The sequence below is a fragment of the Lichenostomus cassidix genome, chromosome 1Aa, assembly GCF_008360975.1.
Source record: "Lichenostomus cassidix isolate B80296 chromosome 1Aa, HeHo_3.0, whole genome shotgun sequence".
In the NCBI taxonomy this organism is placed as follows: domain Eukaryota; kingdom Metazoa; phylum Chordata; class Aves; order Passeriformes; family Meliphagidae; genus Lichenostomus; species Lichenostomus cassidix.
Genome location: NC_139480.1, coordinates 2630371 through 2648798, shown reverse-complemented (window position 1 = coordinate 2648798; position 18428 = coordinate 2630371). Strand labels below are relative to the sequence as shown.

Below are 18428 nucleotides of genomic sequence, written 5' to 3'. Positions count from 1 at the left end.
AGCCTCTCTGGCTGGGATAACCTCCCAGAAGGGTGAACCCTGGGCTGTCTTTCCTCACCCTTTCACCACCAGGCACAGGGCATCAAACCCTCCAGCTCCTCAGCACATTTCCCAGTAGTTTCACAGAAAATTCTGAACCCTGGTAGATGGTGAACTCATGAGGATTTATGGCTTTTCCCAGTGCCACAGCAGGTCAGGACATCTGATGCAGGACGTGTCAAGCAGCACAAATGTGACACCTCAACCAGCACTTACAGAAGGGGTGGGAGGGAATGGGGATGTCACAGGAGCATGAAGACACCACTTGTGGGATTGGGAAGGAATTGAGAGGCTTCCTATTTGTATTCTCCTGAGCTCCACTTGGTTCCACCACCAACCAGGCAGCATTTGCAGCTCAGAATTAAGCCCCAAGCTCCAGGTCAGGCAGTGAATGGCACTGAGGCCTCCCCTGGCCTCATCTGGAGCAGTTTGATACATTTGCCATCAGGCACCAAACCCACAAAGCCAGAAAGGTGTTCAAAACACAGCTGGCATCTACTGACCCCATGGCCAAAGCCCTAAATCCTGCCCAGATCTCGGCAGCCTGGGGTAGCTGACCTCCTTCTCTCCTGGAGGAGATGCGCTGTGGCTAGCACAGGCTTTTCCCATGAGAATTTTCTTGTGTTTTATAAATAAAGTTTGGATGTTGTTGGAACAGTGTCCCAGAACTTGGACGGTGCAGGCCTGGCCAATCAGGCCTGGGGGAAGGCTTCTGACCGACCAATCTGGGTGACTTTTGAAAACTCTATATATATGATGAAATCAAAACAATAAAGGTCATTCCTTCTTGACACTGAGAACTGGTGCCTTCATTACTCTGCTAGCTGCTCAACAACGCCAATGCACGAGCAGTGTTTCCATCCCTCCCAGACCTTTGGTGCCAGGAGTTTGTAAGGACTTTCCAAGGTCACACATTCCCTGTGGTGTGCAGGAGGGAATGAACAGTTTCCTGGGAGTCTGGCAGAGCAGAGGGGAGAGGAAATCCCTGCAGAGAGAGCAGGGAAGGGAGAAATTTGGACTAGAGGTGGAGAAAGCTTCCAGGACCGACCAGGTGACATCAACCCTGAGCATCCCAGACGAGTGGCACATTCCCTGTGCCCCTGCCTACCTCGGGCATCTTGACTCGTCCCTCCTGGAAGGAGCAGGAGCTGGGGTCGTGGGTGCACACGTGGCGGTACTTGCACCAGTGACAGCGGTAAGGGCTCTCCACACACGACAGACACCTGCAAACACAGACACAGAGCAGTCACTCGGGGTGCTGGCAGCCAACAGGAGGCTGACAATGATGCCTGATGATTTGTGCCTTTTATTTTTTATATACCCTTTCGTATTTTTATATTTATTCAATTTATTTTTCATATATTATAATATAATTTTTATTTTTTGTTATATTATTTTATTATATATTGTGGCTAGCACAGGTCTTTCCTATGAGAATTTTCTCCTGTGTTTTATAAACAAAGATAAAGTTCGGATGTTATTAAAAACAGTGTCTCGAGATTTGGACAGTTCAGGCCTGGCCAATCAGGCCTAGGGGGAGGTTTCTGACTGACCAATCTGAGTGACCTCTGAAAAGTCTATATAAGTTAAAATCAAAATAATAAAGCTCTCTTTTCTATGCCATGCTGAGAATCCAAGTCTTTTCTCTGCTAGCGGCTCAACAGTGACAATATATTATTTATTTTTATAATTATATTATTTTATTTATTTTTCATTTTTATTGTATTATTTTAACATTTATATTTTATTGCATATTTATATTTGTTTTTATATTTCTATAATATATATTTATTATATATTATTATATTATATTTATTTATTATATGTATTTTAAATGCTTTTATACATTTTCATACCTTTCATATATCTTCTGTGTCCTCTATACCTTTAAGCTATATGGTTGTAATTTTTGTAGTCTGATATTCTAGCTCAGTTTTGGGGTTCTGCCAGGCAGAAAGACCAAACATTCACAGTAGGAGGCCAGAGAGCTCTGTGCTATCAGAACTCAAGGTTTCAACCTTGGTTGAAACTTTCTCTAGAGAACATATTTTATAAACTGAGCTCTAGCCTCATTTTGGGGGGAGAGGGGGAATTCTTTAAAATAATGGGGCATTACTTAATTTATTACATTTCTTATTGGGGAATTTCTTATTTCTCAGAGGGAAATACAGCCTGGGAAACATTGCTTTTGCAGGAGGACAGAGGCTTTGCACTGATGTGACACCAGCAGGGTGGTGCTGGACTTGCCCTGGTCCGAGCTGGTTGTCACTGGCATCTCAAGTGTCTCCTGATTAAATAATTTAGGTTGCATTCATATCACTGCAACTAGAGGAATAATAAATATTTATTGTATTTTGGTTGCCCTGGGCACCAGCAGTTCCATCTGGTTAATTCTCCCACAGTACGCAGAGGCCAGACACAAACTGGGATGCACTTAAGACAGAAAACCAAAGATGAAGCAGGGAATTTTCTCCCCTTGTGTCCCACAGCTTTATCAGTGTGAGTTCTGATCAGGATGATGAGTCTCCTGCAAGTACTTTAACTGTATTCTCATTTTTTTTCACCTCAGCAGAGAAGTAAAGACTATTGGAGCAGCTACCTGGCAAGCAGAGGGCAAATTTGGGGCATCACCTGCCCTGGGTGTAGGAAAGAGCAGTTCCCTCAATTTTACAAGGTTTTGTTGTCCTGTGCCCCAAGGGCTGTGCAGAGACAGAGCTGCAAACACTTCCCCTGGCTGTGTTCCAGCACTGCCTTGGACCTACAGCACACTTCTTTTTAAATTTAATATCATGTCTGCTCAGCAGCAACCAAACCCAGCTCCCTGCAATCCTGGTCATCCACACTCTGGAGACCTTCATGTCAAAGACATGGAGAAGCTGGAGAGTGTCCAGGGAAGGGAATGGAGCTGGGAAGGGTCTGGAGAGGCTGAGGGAGCCGGGAAAGGAGCTGAGCCTGGAGCAAAGGGGATCAGGGGGACCTTGTGGCTCTGCACAGCTGTGACAGGAGGGGACAGCCGGGGGGTCAGGCTGTGCTCCAGGGAACAGGGACAGCAGAAGAGGGAACAGCCTCAGGCTGGGCCAGGGGAGGTTTAGATTGGATATTAGGATTTTTTTTTCATGGAAAGGGTTGTAAAGCATTGGAACAGTGCTGCCCAGGGCAGTGATGGGGTCACCATTCCTGGAAGTGTTAAAAAAACACTCAGAGAAAAGGTTTAATGGTGACCATGGCTGGGGTGCTGGTTGGCTTGGACTTGGTGATGTTAGAAGGCTTTTCCAACCTTAACTATTCCTTGGTTCTGCAGTACCTGGAGTACCTGGAGGGGCCTTCAAGCAGTAAATTTTCCTGGTCCTTATGTGCCACTGGGTTTTTAAAGGGCAGGAGAGAAAAACATCTCCAGAGCACTTGTGTGAGCCCAACAGGCAGACACAGCCCCTCTCCCCTCTCTCTGTGAAATCCTGCTCAGCTCCAATCCACTCTCAGCTCTGGTAACAGCAACTTATTCTTCAAATTGGTAACAAGTGCTCGCTCTGATCCATCGAATTAAAAATGGATAGCGTATTATAGTTTGTCAAGTAAGAAACCAAAACATGCCATAAATATTTAACAGCACCATCTCTCCTGCCCTCCCCCCCAACACTTGCTTTCTGACACTGTTTGTCAAAGCAGCAGGAACATGGAAATAGGATTTGCCTTTCCTTGTGAGTTGCTGAGCCGCGGTAATTATCTGCTTTTGGCACTTCTGATGGCTCAGTGGTGAGGACAGAGCCGCTCAGCCTCGCTCAGGGGTGGATCAGCCTGCTAAAGGGCATCTTCCTGCAGGGATTTGTGGATCTGCTCCACTGGGGTAGGTCCTGAGCAGCCCTGGGTGGCAGCTAAACCCCAGGAAAATGGGGTGTGAGGCAGGAAAGGAGCTCACATCATGGAAAAAGCGGTCTTGAGGGAATCAGCTGGGTTCACATCATGTCCTGTGGGAACTATAAGCTTTATTTTTCCACATTGGAGGGTCCAAGGCCATATTAACCACCTGGGGCAGGCTGGTGGTGGGACTGGCAGCATGGATGAGAGTTGGAGGTGCATATGAGGATCCAAAAATCCTCAAAAAAAATATTAATAGGAAGATAAGGGAAGATGTGCTGAGGTCACAGTTTGGTTTTGATTCAATTCCGTGGCAAACTGCCCCAAATTTGATATTCTGCCTGCAGAACGAGTGCTCTCCACACTCTGAGTCATCTCAGGAGGGACCTCACCATTCTGGCCACCACACAGGTGACCCCACTGGTCACCTCCACACTTCAACACCTTCCTGAGGGACACATGTCCACAAAAAACTGGTACCAAAGGAAATGAACATACGAGTTGTGGACGCTGCAGTTGTAGAAGACGAAGCTGGTGCTGGCAAAGGTCATCCCCGTTTCCTTGGACTTGAGCTGAAGCTGGACAATGTGATGGTCACCTGGGGAAAAACAGACACATCAGTGTGGGACTGCTTTGGTAGCCCTGCTGGCCATGGCACCAGCCTGAACCTGGAGCTGTCCCACAGCACCTTGGCTTGTTTGCCCTCAGTTGATGTAAAAAATAATATAAAATCCTTCTAGAGCCAAATTCTCCCAGAGGTACAGCTCCACCCCCCATGGGATGATGGAGTATATCTTCAGAACTGGAAATTACTGTACCTGGAAGCAGAATCTGGGCTGGAGGATAATAACAGGTCTAGATCATACCTTACTAATTTCAAAAATGTGGCGACTGAATTCATCAAGTAGGAAAGCTAAGCTCAAAGAATGAGTGCAGATGTCTGGAATTCAGAGGCAATTAAAATCTGGTGTTGTCCTGAAAGTTCTTCCATGCTGCTGGTTCATCAAAAGTTCCCATAAAAAAGAGGTCTGTGGACATCCCTTCCATGTTCACTCACCCCATCCACCCCAAAGTCCATCCCCTCACCCTGTGGCTGCAAAAAACCATCTCAGTGTGAGAAATGAGCAAACCATTGCACTTCCAGAAGGATCCAACCATTTCTGCAGCAGACCCATCCACACCTCAGCTCCTCCACACCATCTCCTCATCCCTTTTCCCACTGTTCCCAAACTGGGAAATCAGCTGCTGCCTCTTCCCACAACACCAAATCCACAATTCAGGGAGGACAATCAGTGGGTGCAGCAATTGCAGTGGTTTGGTGGGGAAGTGACCCAGCTTTAATTCAAGACTTGTCTGGGTGGCTCTTTCCCTGCAAAAGGGCATGGAGTGATAGGACAAGGGGAAATGGCCTTAAGCTGAAGGATGGCAGGTTTAGATTAGATATTAGGAAGAAATTATTGGCTGTGAGGCTGGTGAGGCCCTGGCAAACGTGCCCAGAGAAGCTGTGGCTGCCCCTGTATCCCTGGAAGTGTCCAAGGCCAGGCTGGACAGGGCTTGGAGCAGCCTGGGACAGTGGACGGTGTCCCTCCCATGGCAAGGGAGTGGAATGAGAGAATTTTTCAGCTCACTTCCAACCCAAAAAAAAAAAAAAATTGTATTATTTTCTGCCTCACCTGGAAGATTCATTAATCAATCAGGCCAAAGCAAGCTTGACAATTGGTCACAACAAGCACCTCATGCAGCCTCACCCATTTGGGGCACACAGACCCCACACACCACTGAACACATTTCACTGCCAGTGCTCAGCTCTGCTACCCATCTGCTCTGCTGTATTTAACAACTTTTCCAGTGCCTTGCATGTATTTTAAACCAGGATGTGAGGACTGGATGGCCCCAGGGATCAGACGTGTGATAGTCACACATCCTTTGGTTCAAATCCAGCCTCTGGCACACTGCAGGGAGGGCTTGGTCTTTGCAGAGGTGCAGAGCAGCAGCTGCTGGAGCTGACAAAAGCTGCAGGTGCCCTGAAAGCCACACTGCAGATAAATCTCTCTCTCTTGTCCTGTCTCCAGCTTCTACTGCTGTTTTTGTTTGCTGGTTGATGATAGCCTGGCCTGGGACAGATATCCAACCAAGGAAAGAGTTTCTGGCACCTGTCTTGGTAAGCAAACATGACTGATAACTCAGTGGGACTTGAAAGTGTGGTAACAACCTCCTGGGAGCTTGTTTTGGGATTGCAGTGGAGAGCACAGGCAGCTGTGTGCAGCTCAGGGAGAGCACAGATGATGGTGACAGCTCATGTCACCTCATTTTCTGCAGTCTGAGGATCCCCAGAGGCTAATTTTACAGTAAATTTTCACAGGAAGCCAAGGACAAAAATTGGCAGCATCCTCTCTGTGTCTCATGGGTTGAGAGCAGGGTCAAGGTTTTTATAGCAAGTCCCTGCAAAGAGCCACAGGTGTTCTTGAAATTACCTAGAAAGTTTGTTATAAAAAAGAAGGGGGAAATGAAGTTGTGGATGGGGAGAGCACCCTTGGAGACAAGGTATTTTTCTCAGCTGGGTCACTTTAGGAGGAGCCAGAAGCAAACCTGGAACAGCTGAAGGCAGTAAAGTCCAGGAGTTGAGACAAGGAGCTGAGCATGCAGACCTAAAATTTGGAGGATCAGGGTGAAATTACAGAAAATACAAGATTGTGCAGATCTGCAGGAATTTCTGGCTGTTACACAGGACTGGATGTGTTGAGAGCAGGTACCCTTGGCATTTAATACCAACCTGGGCAAAAGGCACAGGAATATTCCACATCCACATCTTGTCCTTGCTGGATATGTGCAACTGCCACTCGGTGGCAGCCTGCAATCACCTCTTGTCACCAGATGAGCACCTCAGTGCAGGTGCTGCAGCTCAATCCTTGCACAGGTGTGCCCCAGAAATGCTCTCACATTCACACAGCTCATGCTGCACCGTGCTGCTATGCAGCTCCAGCGTCCCTCCTGCTCCCAGGGCTTTCCAGACCTTTGTCCTCAGGCTCTGAGGAGCCAAATCCTGCTTTGTGAGGAAGCAGGAGAGGCACAGGGGTGCGGAGTGAGGATGGCAGGGAGAGGTGCAGGTGGAGGAGCTGTGGGATGCTCACCATTCTCTGTGATGATCTGAGGTACCTCCTTGGCAGCTGGGGAGATGCACTGGATCTGGCTGCCCACCACCAACCCATCCATCTCTGAGAGGTCCTCGAAGGTGCAGTTGACTCCTGCTGACAGCTCGGGGACGTTGTAGGTCTCCAAGACCAGCTGCAAGCAAAGACGGAGGGAGAGGAGGAAAAACAGGGAGAAGAGAAAAGAGACAACACTCAGCCAAACACCAGAGCTGGGCCAGCAGGAGAGAATTACACTGGAGAGGTCGGACAAAGAGCCTCTTGCTAGAGAGAGCATCCTCCTTCAGCAGAAAGCAGCGACTGGGGACAGGGACATGTGAGGAGGGGAGGGACGAGATGCTGACGCTGACACAGGTGGTGGTGGCTGTGCAGGGACATGTGTCCCAGTGCTGGCTGGGTCAGTGAGGGCAGGGGGTGCTCGCTGTCTGTCATGCAGGTGGCGGGTTAGGCGGGGAGTTTCTGGAGCCGTGCCGGGGCTGGGTGACCCCAAGGCCCGCGGTTTCTGAGGAAGGTGACTGCTACTCACAAGAGGCACTCTGCAGACTCCAGAGAAACTGGAGCGCTCCAGTCTAACTCTCTACGGCCTGCTCTGCCAGCACCAGCAAGGGGGAGCACTCTGGCCCCAAGTTCCTGTGTGAGGAGAGTCTAGTTACAGCCTTCAGTCCACCACAAAAAGAAAAATTCCTGTCTCTACAGGCACAGAAACTTCTCCTGACCATCCCAACAAAGAGCCAGTTGGCTCCTCGTGCTATCCTGGAGCTCCATGTGTGAGGAAAAGCCATGAAGGAGGAATTGCCCTTGGTTTTGGAGTTCACAACAGCCTCTGGTATTACTCATGGTCATGGGAAAAGGAATTTCCGGGCTGTTTCTACCATGTCTGTTTTGGAGAAGCACAGCCATGCCACCAGCTTTCCAGAAAAACAAAGTCCTCCCCACAGTTCTCCATCACTGAGGGCACTGCTCAACTCACCAGGTCATGCCCAAACACAGAGAGGTGCCCCAGGGACCCCTGGCACCTGGGAATTGGTGTAAATTTAGCATTTCCGTGACCAAACACTGGAGCAAACCACTCAGCACAGACACAAATGCAGATGTTCTCTGCACTTGCCTCCTCCACGAGCTGGCTGAGGCCCCTCTGAGGTGACAGCCACTGAAAGGAGTCACAGGTGCATGCTGAGTGTTGTTTCTACCAGCACAGAGCAGAGGTCAGCCCAGGTGACAAAGCAGGACAGGATGAGAACATGACAGCACTCAGTGCTCTCACACTCTGTGTTTTCCTCACTTAGAGAAAGGTTGGAGCTGTTTCTCCACACTTAGCACCATCAGGGAGAAAAGCTGAGCAGACAGGCCTTAGCCCTGGCTGACATTAAGCCTTTGGGAGAGGAGGATCACTTCTGGGCCATGGGAATGGCAATGGGAAAGGTGATTTTTTTTTGTCTTGGGTGGGAGTAGGAAAAAGCTTTCGCTATTTGGATGGACTTAGCATTCAGGCTGAATCCATTCTCCCTGCTAGCGATGGAGAAGGGGAATCTGTTCTCCTTACCAAATCTCCTTCTGGGCAGGGATGAAGCAGGAGGAAGGTGTGCCATGCAGGAGATGACACCAGTGGGCAGAGCTGTGCTTGGCCACAAACACCACAAGCACACCCTGAGCAGACAAGAATTCCTACATCCCACATGCCTGGGAAAGCATGGAAAGCATGGAGATTTCCTCCAGCAAGCAGCTCTTCTCAGAGAGCCCAGAGCAGCAGCTCTGGACTGAAACAGACTCAGGTAACATTTTCCAAAACCCTCTTAGTGGCCAAAATTTAAAAGCATGGCTGACCACACAAACACCTTCTCTGCCTCCATGGAGTTCCATGGACAAGAACTCACTATCACTGACCCTTTGTCAGAGCTCAAGTGAGGTTTTCTAAGGACACCATCAATGCTCTGCTCCCCTCCTGGTTTGCCTCTGTGGTGGCTGCATGAGCTGGGTCACCACTTTTTCTGGGATTGGGCTGAGATTCCCATCAAAATGCCCATGCAGATTCCTGGGTAACAGATGATGGAACTTCTGATCCCAGCAGCTCTGGGCTGACTCACCCTGGGAGTAACCCAAAGGTAAAGGTCTCTTATTCTGTTATCATTTCCAGTCGCCCCGAGCCAGCCAGTCCCATAGGATTTATTCCAACATGAAAGAACTCAACAGCTACTGAGAGAACGCGAAAAAGAAACCTTGAACTCCCAGAAGAACAAAGAACTTAAGATGTCTCAGATCAGTTTTGTTTGAAGCCTGGGAAAGTAAAGTCACAGCAAAGTTAAGAGGCTGAAACAAAGCAGCAATGATTGGACATGCAGGCTTTGAAAGGCTGATTTCATTATCCCTGGAGAAATCCTGGCACTCCAAAACCTGTCACCTGCAAGGTGTCTGGCAGCTACACCCTGAGCAATTCCATTTAGGCCTTTTAGGGTCTGGGGCCAATGACCAGCTTGTCTGGAGATGGAGCTTTTAGAGGCTGGGCTGCCAACTTAATTGCAACCCAAATTAGCATGGTCAAAAAGACACAGCATTGGTAGTCTGAAAGAAATGAGTGTTTGCCTCCTTCCTGGAGCATGTTGGGATCTCCCCACATCAGGTGCTGCTGCCACGAGTCAGGAGAGAAACCACAACCTGCTCAGATCTTCAGCAGAGATTTCCTGCCTCAAGCCCAGCAATGATCAGAATCATCTGCTGCTCTGCCAGCACTCACTGTGTGGTTTCCTTGGCTACTGACTGAGTAGCTCAAAGCCATAAAGGTTAAACCTTGTGCTCTGGAAGGTCACAAGAGACAGCAGGAAGCCTAGAAGCCTTGGTTTCCCCTGCACAGCATCCTGCCTCTCTGCTCTGCATGCCTAGTGCTGGAGCTGGGGCAGCATGGAGCTCCTGGGGGCTCAGAAGGAGATATTTCCATCCAAGATGATGGGAACTTGGAGCTCACTGAAATAATTCCCATTATCCTTCACTTGGCTTTCTTCTAGAATGCAATTTCTAACCATGAAAATGTCCCTTGGCTAAAGTTATTAATGAATTCCTCTCCCAGGGCAGCACAGGGCACAGAGTCAACAAGGAAGACAACAAGGAAGGTTCTTCCTAGTCCATTTCTAGCCTTCTAAACATTGGAATAACCAATGCTAAAGTGTCCTCCTGAGGCAGATCTTTCCCTGTGCTGGGGGGAAGTTAATGGAGTCTGGAGAACCTCTTGCTGTCACTCCTTCCCACTGGTGCTGAACCCCTGGATCTGTCACCTTGCACAGGCAGGTTAAACCCGAGGAGAGGGACAGGGGTTGGCATTCCTCACCAGAACGTTGTACTGGGAGACGGAGATGTTGTTGGGATGCACGGTGAGGCGAACGCACTGCTTCATCTCCGAGGCGAATCTCCGCGGCTCGCTGGAGCGCTCGCACCGCTCCTTCCTCGTGCAGCTGGGGAAACAAGGACAGACAGGGACACAGTGAGCACAGAGCCAGCCTGGCACCGTGGGGACAGCTCTGGGGTGTGGGGGCAGTAGTTATTGTGGAGAGAAAGTCAGCTCTGTGCTTTTTGGGATGGCGCAAGTGGGAAACCATGCTCGCGCCCTGGAGTTTGCAGTCTTGTGGGATCAGAGAGAATATCCTGGGTTGGGAGGAACCCACAAGGATCATCAAGTCCAGCTCCTGGCCCTGCACAGGACATTCCCAAGAGTTCCACCGTGTGCCTGAGAGCATTAACTCTGGTGCTGGCAGCCGTGGCACTGCTCAGACAGGCTGGGGAGTTGCAAGGACACCATGAGAGGAGGGGGGTGATGTGTGAAAATGCCATCCCAGCTGGGGGGATTCTCTGTCTCTCCAACCACACAGCTGCTCCAGCACAACCTTCCCTTGGCCAAACCCCCAGCCCTGAAAACTCTCCTGTCTGAGGGCTGGGGGACACCTCAGGCAGGGCTGTCCCTGTAGAAAAGCTGTGCACAGCTCATGGTTTTTGTCCCTCCTGAGAGTGCAGGACATCTCTGGTGCCTCTGGGCTGCTGGTACCTCTCCACTGTGATGGGGCCACCTCCTCAAGCAGCTGTCCCTGCAGGATAAGGACCTTTTCCATCTGGTTTGAAAGTACCTGGCTAGAAGTGCTGAGGGTTGAATCTCGAAAATTCAAGGTGCTCTAAATAAGTGACAGTTCAGTGACAGCGGTGGGGACACACCTGGGCTGTGCAAATGCACAAAGTTCACACCACCCACTGACTGTTGATGCTTTCAGTCCTGTCACTACCCCTCCTCTCACCTGTGTGGTGCAAACACCACCCAGAAAAGTGGATTGGTGGCTGTTTCCCCCCAGATTCCCACTTGTTTAACACAAACCACATCTGCACTTCACTCCACAAGGCCACTGCTTCGAGGAAAGTGTCTGCCTGGAAATCCACAGGGTTAATCCAGAAGGACAGCTCCAGCTGCATGCCAATTACCTTTTGCCATTAAGCTAATGTTATGGACTTGCACAGGGTGTCTTCGATGGATTTTGTTATTAGCAGTGCTATTACCCCCCATTAAAGCCAGCTATAAAGACTAAGTGTGGATGTTAAATTATTCACCCACTCCCGGATTTCTGAGTCTCCCTTGTGAGAGCACAGGGGGGCTGCTGGAGCTCCAAGATCACCCCTCAGTGTCTCCACTCTTCAGAGCAGAGATTGCACCCATGTGCATGGGGATTTGCAGATGAGGAACCATGGAAACACAGCCCAAAAACTCAATATATGGTTAATCCTAAAGTGACAAAGCTTGGGGAGGCCTAAAACTTCAGGGCTTAGCTTCTCTCTAGTGACTGACACTACATAAAGTGAAAACCTCAACTTCAAACTCCAGTTTCTCCATCTTTTTGGCAGAGGAAAGTTTTGTATTTCCGGAGAGGGAGATCTCAGCCATTCTCAGCACACTCTTGGGTTGCTTTGCAGGTTTGAGAGAGCAAAAGCAGCATTGCAGCTCCTGCTCTCTGTTCCCCAGGAGCCTTCATCCCATTAAGTCTCCTCTGGCACTGCTGCATGCTGGATCAGGAATTTTAAACAGCCATTCTCCAGAGGATTGGAGCAATAGCCCATTAAATACCCCCAAAAATGTAAGTCCCCTAAGGTGGCACGAAAGCCAAAAGGCAAAATGCTGACCTGAGATTTTTTTCCAAGCACTTCCATAAAATAAACAGCCACAGCAATGACATTAAAGCTCTGCAGGGTGTGGGAACTCCTCTCCTGGGAATGGGTTGGAAGGGAAACCTTTTGGGCTCAGTATCAAAACACAAGTGCCCAAATTCTTCAAGATGTTCTGTTACCTCCCATTCATTTTCTTCAGCTGTAGCACAACAGAAATATCTGGATTTTCTGAAATTAAGAAGGCAGATATCCAGGCTCTGTTCAAATCTATGGATATGGATTAAGCATCCAGGAGTGTGGTTTGTATTCCCAATCCCACCACTGAGCAGGAATATAATAATCCACATTTTCCCTTGCTGTTTACAGGTCATACACATTTAAAACACGTAACTTTTCAGACCAAAACCCCACTCTGTATTAGATTGATGTGCCTAGCAGCATTAATATCTGCCCTAAGGTGAAAATAACGTCATCCAAATAATGAATTTATGAAAAACCAAACCAAACTAAGCCTGGGTTTAATATAATGTTGAGGCTGCTGTGTCAGGGTCTCAGGAATTAGGGACTGCCAGACTGAAAGCAGCTTCTGCACTTCCAAATCTGCTCCCTGCACTCACACCCTGCCAGCCGGACTTTAATTACAGGATCACAGGTTATTATTCCTTTTTTCCACCGTGACCTCAGTTCTGCCACTTCCTAACTTTTGGCTTTGACTGACTGACTTTTTCAAGGCAATTCCTCAGTTGGAAAAGCCCTGAATACCTGTGCCTGGAGCTTGAGGGATGATGGGGGAGTTCTGCTGAGCTGGACTGAACTGAGCTGGGCTCTGGGTCAGGAGTTCAGGGTTCAGGCTCTAAAATCAACATCACAGCAGCAAAATTCACCCCAGGTTAGTGATCACAGCTGCTTCAGGAGTCAAGTCTGGAGGCCCTGGCACAGAGTGCCCAGAGAAGCTGTGGCTGCCTCTGAATCCCTGGAAGTGTCCAAAGACAGGCTGGACAGGGCTTGGAGCAGCCTGGGACAGAGGAAGGTGTCCCTGCCATGGCAGGAGGGTGGCACTGGATGATCTTTAATGTCCCTTCCAACCCAAATCCTTCTGTTTTCCTACAATTCAAGTGAGCAGAAAGAGATACCTGACATAAAGCAACCTTCTCCCACCAGCCTTCCTCTGCACCACCAAAAATGTTCTTCCTTCCCCAAAGAGAAGGAGAAACAGCAGAGAAAATTGTTCCAACATGTGTAAAGTGTTTCCCTCCAGCACTAGTGTCCAGTCCCTGGGTGGTGGAGGCTGAGATGCAGAAACAAAAGTGACAAAGGATGTGGCCACAGAAGGCCTCTGCCCAGAGGGGACATTGCAGCCCCAAAAGTCCAGCAAACTGTAAATAAAGGCAAAAGGGACTTTTAATAAATGAGTACTTCCAGACACAAGCGGTCACCTGGCAGGCAGCTGCTGGACTGAGGGAGGGAAAATGAAATATCCCAAACTCAACTCATCATTTCTGTTATCTCTGGTGACATTCAGTGTCTACTTTGGGCATTGTGGCTCTCACCTGGTGTGTCTATTATGCTTTATACAGAAAAAAAAAAACCTTTAACTGCCAATTTTGCTTTAATATCTGTACCTCCAACCTTCTGAGTGTGTCAATATGCCGAGATCACTTTCCACTGCAATATTCTCTAATTCCCTGCTATCCATGCCATAATTAGTTGATGTGTAGCTCCCACCCAGTGACACCACAATCCACCTCAGGCACCTAAAAGAATATCTTAACAGCTGCAATTTCATTCTCAGCAGTGTCTTTAACAATTCCAAGCGTCCTGCTTTGCCCAAAACCATCAGCACAAGCACTGAGCTCCTCCTACCACCTGAGGAATGGTATTTCCTCCTCATGTCCCATTAAGAATAAGTACCACTGGTGCTCACCTTCTGCTCACCAGCCACCAACCAATTATTTTAATAAAGTTAAATTAATGCTTTCCTCTTCTCTTGCGTCTCTCCTCCAAGAATCTCAGAGGGCTTTGCCTGGAGCTAATTAAACTTCAGGATGCCTCCATGAGGTTGGGATTAGCAGGCAGAGACAGAGAAGTGAGGCACAGACAGAGAGCAGAGCAAAAGCCCTCCTGAGGATGAGGTGGACGTCCTGATTTGGGGTACAGGAGATGTTGGTTAAATCCCTAAATGGGGAACTTAAATCCTACAAACACAGGCTGCAGAAAGGCCAGGCTGTTCTACCTCTGGAGGAATGGAAAAGGTTCTTCTGCCTTGCTGGGGTTTGGACAAACCAAGCCCAGCCTCTCATTGAAGACACATCTCCACCATCCTGTTGCAGACAAAAAACCCCAAAACCCCCTCCCCAGGCCCCCAGAAAATTCCCTTTATTTTTCACCTGATTGAGCGTTGCTTGCTCATAACCATAGCTGTTGAAAACGGAGAAGATTTGGATTCTGTATCATTTTTTCCCATAATTTTCCAAGAAGCAGATTAAAATATCCAACTTTTTTAATGTGAGACCCAAAAAAGTCAGTTTTCTGGCAATGGAAAAGGTCTTATCTGCAATTCTGTTAATTAATAACAAATTTCAAGACAAAAGAGTGGTGATTGGATCTGATCAGAAATTGCTACTCAGAACAGAGCATTTGGGGGCTTTTTACAAGTGGCAATTAGCACACTGTAATTTTTTTTTATTCAGGGAAAAAAATACCATTAATATTTTTTAATTCCCAGAAATAAATTATAAAGAAATGAATCCTTTTTGGAGAAGCCTCAGCGTTTGATGCATAGCAATTTTTTTATTCAGGGAAAAAAAACACCATTAAAAAAATTTAATTCCCAGAAAAAAAACATCCCAAATAAACGAATCCTTTTTGGTGAAGCTCCACCATTTGATACACAGCAATTTTCTTTTGACTCTGAGTGCTCAGGCAGATTCTCCTGAAAGGAGAGGGATGTGAAAAAATCTGTGTTTGATGGCAAAGCTCAGAGACAGCTCAATGGTTTGGGTCATCTCAACAACCCCAAATGACACCTTTCCACCACCTCCAAACAGGTAATTTGCTAGAATCACTGTTTTGCAAAAGGTTTTGACATTTCAGCTTTCCTTTCGGATTCCAAGCGGTGACATTTCCCGCAGGGGATGAATTCTCTCACCTTCTGACTGAATCATTCCAGCCCCTCTTTCCTCACACCTTCCCTCCAGTGCTGGGGGTGGCAGGTGGGAATTAGGGCACCCCAGAAAGGAGAGGTCACCGGGGCAGGGTGGGATGTTTGGTTGGCATCCCCATTTTCATGCCCAACCGGCTCATTCCTGAGCATTTTGTGGTGTAAGGTGACTCCCACGGGGATCCTCCACTGGTGCAAGATGAAGATGTTTCCCCATCCCACTCCTCACCTCTTCCCACTGGTGTGTTTTCAGCTCAGACACAGTTCCCATTCTTTTTTTCTCGTCTCTCTTTAGTTCTTCCCCTTAAAATCCAATTTGTTCCTTTTTTTTTCCCCCATCTGCCTCCTTCATTCTCATCACCTCATCCAGTGGTTTCATTTCCAGGTATGTTGGATAGATACATGCAAGAAGAAAATTCAGGAAGAGACTACAGAGGATGCAGGGAAACTTTCAGGGAAATCTGCTTTAGGTGTCACTTTGAAAACCCTGAGTAGCCCAGATGGTCCCATCTGTCCTGGATCAGGACAGGGTAAGAGACAATGATTTTTCTTTTCTCTCATCTCTTCATCTCCAAGGGAAAATCTGAGAATTCCCAGCGCAGCCCTGGCAAGGCAGGCAAGAGTCAATCTGAACAAACTGAACAGATCAACGAATTGGGAAAATGAAATCTGACAGGGGGTGCAGACATGGCCCAGGAGCAGCTCTCCTTGTCCCTGAGGGGAAGGGTGACTTAGGGATGCCCCATTCCTGGAATTGTTCCATTGGATGGGGCTGGGATATCCCAAGCTGGAACTGTCCCTGCCCATGGCAGAGGGTGGAAATGGATGGGTTTTAAGGTCCGTTCCAACCCAAATATTTCTGTGATTCTGTGATTCCTACAAAGTGAAATAACGGAAACAGTGGCAGAAAACTGTGGTCTTGTAACACAGCAGCATTTTTGTCCTGGGCAAGGCTAGAGCAAGCCCAGAGCCCGGGTAGTGAGAGGGAGATTTCTGCATCGCTGCAGCCCTTAGGTTCCTCTCTATCTCCAAAAAGCTCCTGGCAGAGGGTCACGGTCCCCAAACGAGCACGGGCTGATACCCCACAGGATCTCCAGAGCATCCTCCCCTCATCACCCGGGATCCCTGTCCTTGCTCCGCCACAGGAAGGAAGGTTTGAGCTCCCTCGAAGCACAGGCAGCTCTGAGATGCCTTTTGGAAGGCGATCAGCAGAGGGAGCTCGGCGGAAGGCAAGTGCAAACCCTCGGGATGGCATTTTCAGCCAGGACTGGGGACAGGAATCCGGGAAAGGGACTGCAGGGAGGAGATGCTTGGCTCTGGGAGGCTCTGGAGATCCGAGACTGATTCACTCAGTCTCCTTAGTCAGGTCCTTCTTTCAGGATGCGATGCAATGTGACAGCTTCGCTCCTTACTGGGGAAAAGTTTCTTGATTTCCCAGTTGGAAAGAAGGGTGAGACAAGAACGGTGAGACACGAACAGAGCAATTAAAGGCGTCTGGGGATGGATTAAGAGGTTTGTTTTAGCCAAATTCTGACCGACGAGCAGAGCCAGCTTTGTGTCTCCCGAGGTGGCTTAATCACCAGGGGGGAGCAAGGCTGGGGAAGGAGGGAGCAGCTGAAATTTGCCTTTCCCTCTGCTGAGCCAAAGCAATTTTCTGGCTGGAGCCAGGAAAAGGGAGAAGATTCAGTCCCACTCGCATGTAAAGTTTAAGGTCAGTTTTAGCAATGTTTTGACATTTCCAGGTTCCCTCGGGGTCCTAAGAACAGGAATGTCATAAATGTCGAGACTCAGACATAATTGACCTTAAACTTTACATGGCCATGTGGTGAATACTCCACTCCCTCCCTGCCCTCTCCCTTTGGCCTCCAGGCTGCCCAGGGCATGGCTGAAATTTAGTTCTCCCTGGCATCAAGGAGTTAAATTTGACCCACTGCCCAGGATACTCCATTTTTGGATAGAAAGGCTGGAGATGCTACAGGAAAAGTAATAAATCTGAGCTGGGAAAATGCACAGGATTATTCCTGGGAGACCTGCCCAGGTAACGAGGAGTTTTCTCAGCAAATTCATGTGTACCTGAGGAAAGAGTTGGATCCTTGTTTTCATCTTTGGCTCTCTAACCACAAACAGCTTCAACACCACAAAAAGCTGCTCTTTGGGCATCAAAGATGAGCTGGACAAAGGGGGAAAAGTCATTGGGGGAAGTAAAAGCAGTGGGAACTTTAATGGGTGGTATTTGGGGACCAAGAGGTCTGCAGATTCTTCCAACGAGACATGGAAGAAGCAACTCAAGAAAGCTGAAATTCACTCTTTAGATCTTTGCATCTCCCCAGGGCAATTTTTAAGAGACCACAAGCCCCAAAAAGTTTCAGAACACCATCCAAATCTTGCCACCACCGCTGCTCCTCTCAGTGTCACAGCGGGGAAAGACCAAAACCCCATCCCTGTCCTTGGGCTACAGTTTGGGGAGGGAAAAGCCTCCCTGCCAAAGCTGCCTCTTCCCACCGCCCCTGTCACTTCGCCAAACACAGTGAGGCTGCTAATTGCTCTGCCTGCTAATCTATTCTAATGCATGGTAATAGAAGCCGAGTTTCTGCCCTGATAACTCCGCCGGTTTATGCTGCAGAACGGCAATCCCCCCCGCCCGCCCCTTATCTCTGTCCCCAGGTGGGTTTCTCCCTCCGTCCCGGCAATTGTGCGAGCCCAACCCCGGAGCCCCACGGGGCGTGGGTGCAAGGGATTTACTCCTCCATCCCCCGCCCTACAAAGCCAAGCACTCCATAAGCAGCATCCCTCCCCCCGGCTTTGGGGGATTTCATGCCCCTTCTCGTTTCCCATCGCCCCCCTCCCCGAGTTTGCGGAGCTGCGGATTGTCTTGGCCCGGCTAATCTTGCCTGGGGGAGGATGGGTTGGGCCATCAAGTGCAACCTGCTCCCGAGCCCCAGGCGCTGAACAAAGGTTCGGAGGTGGCCCCAAGGACCACCCCAGCTCACGCATGGCTGGGGTGCAGCCAGGAACGAGCGATTTGTGTGTACACATGTGTGAGCCTCTGCAGGCGCATCCCCGAGGAGCGCTCGGCTGGCTCGTTCGAGCCT

At 48.8% G+C, this 18428-nt stretch overlaps 1 protein-coding gene across 2 annotated transcripts in view; it reads right to left on the bottom strand.

Moving 5' to 3' along the window:
• PLXNA4 (plexin A4) overlaps positions 1 to 18428 on the bottom strand; it is a 415027-nt gene that overhangs the window by 93594 nt on the left and 303005 nt on the right. For both annotated transcript variants that reach the window (XM_085082004.1, XM_085082012.1), the window contains exons 6-9: positions 10363 to 10486; positions 7026 to 7179; positions 4393 to 4492; positions 1148 to 1262 (exon numbers count right to left, since the gene is read on the bottom strand). In XM_085082004.1, coding sequence (XP_084938130.1) covers positions 1148 to 1262; positions 4393 to 4492; positions 7026 to 7179; positions 10363 to 10486 — 493 coding nt within the window. The remainder of the gene's footprint in view (positions 1 to 1147; positions 1263 to 4392; positions 4493 to 7025; positions 7180 to 10362; positions 10487 to 18428) is intronic.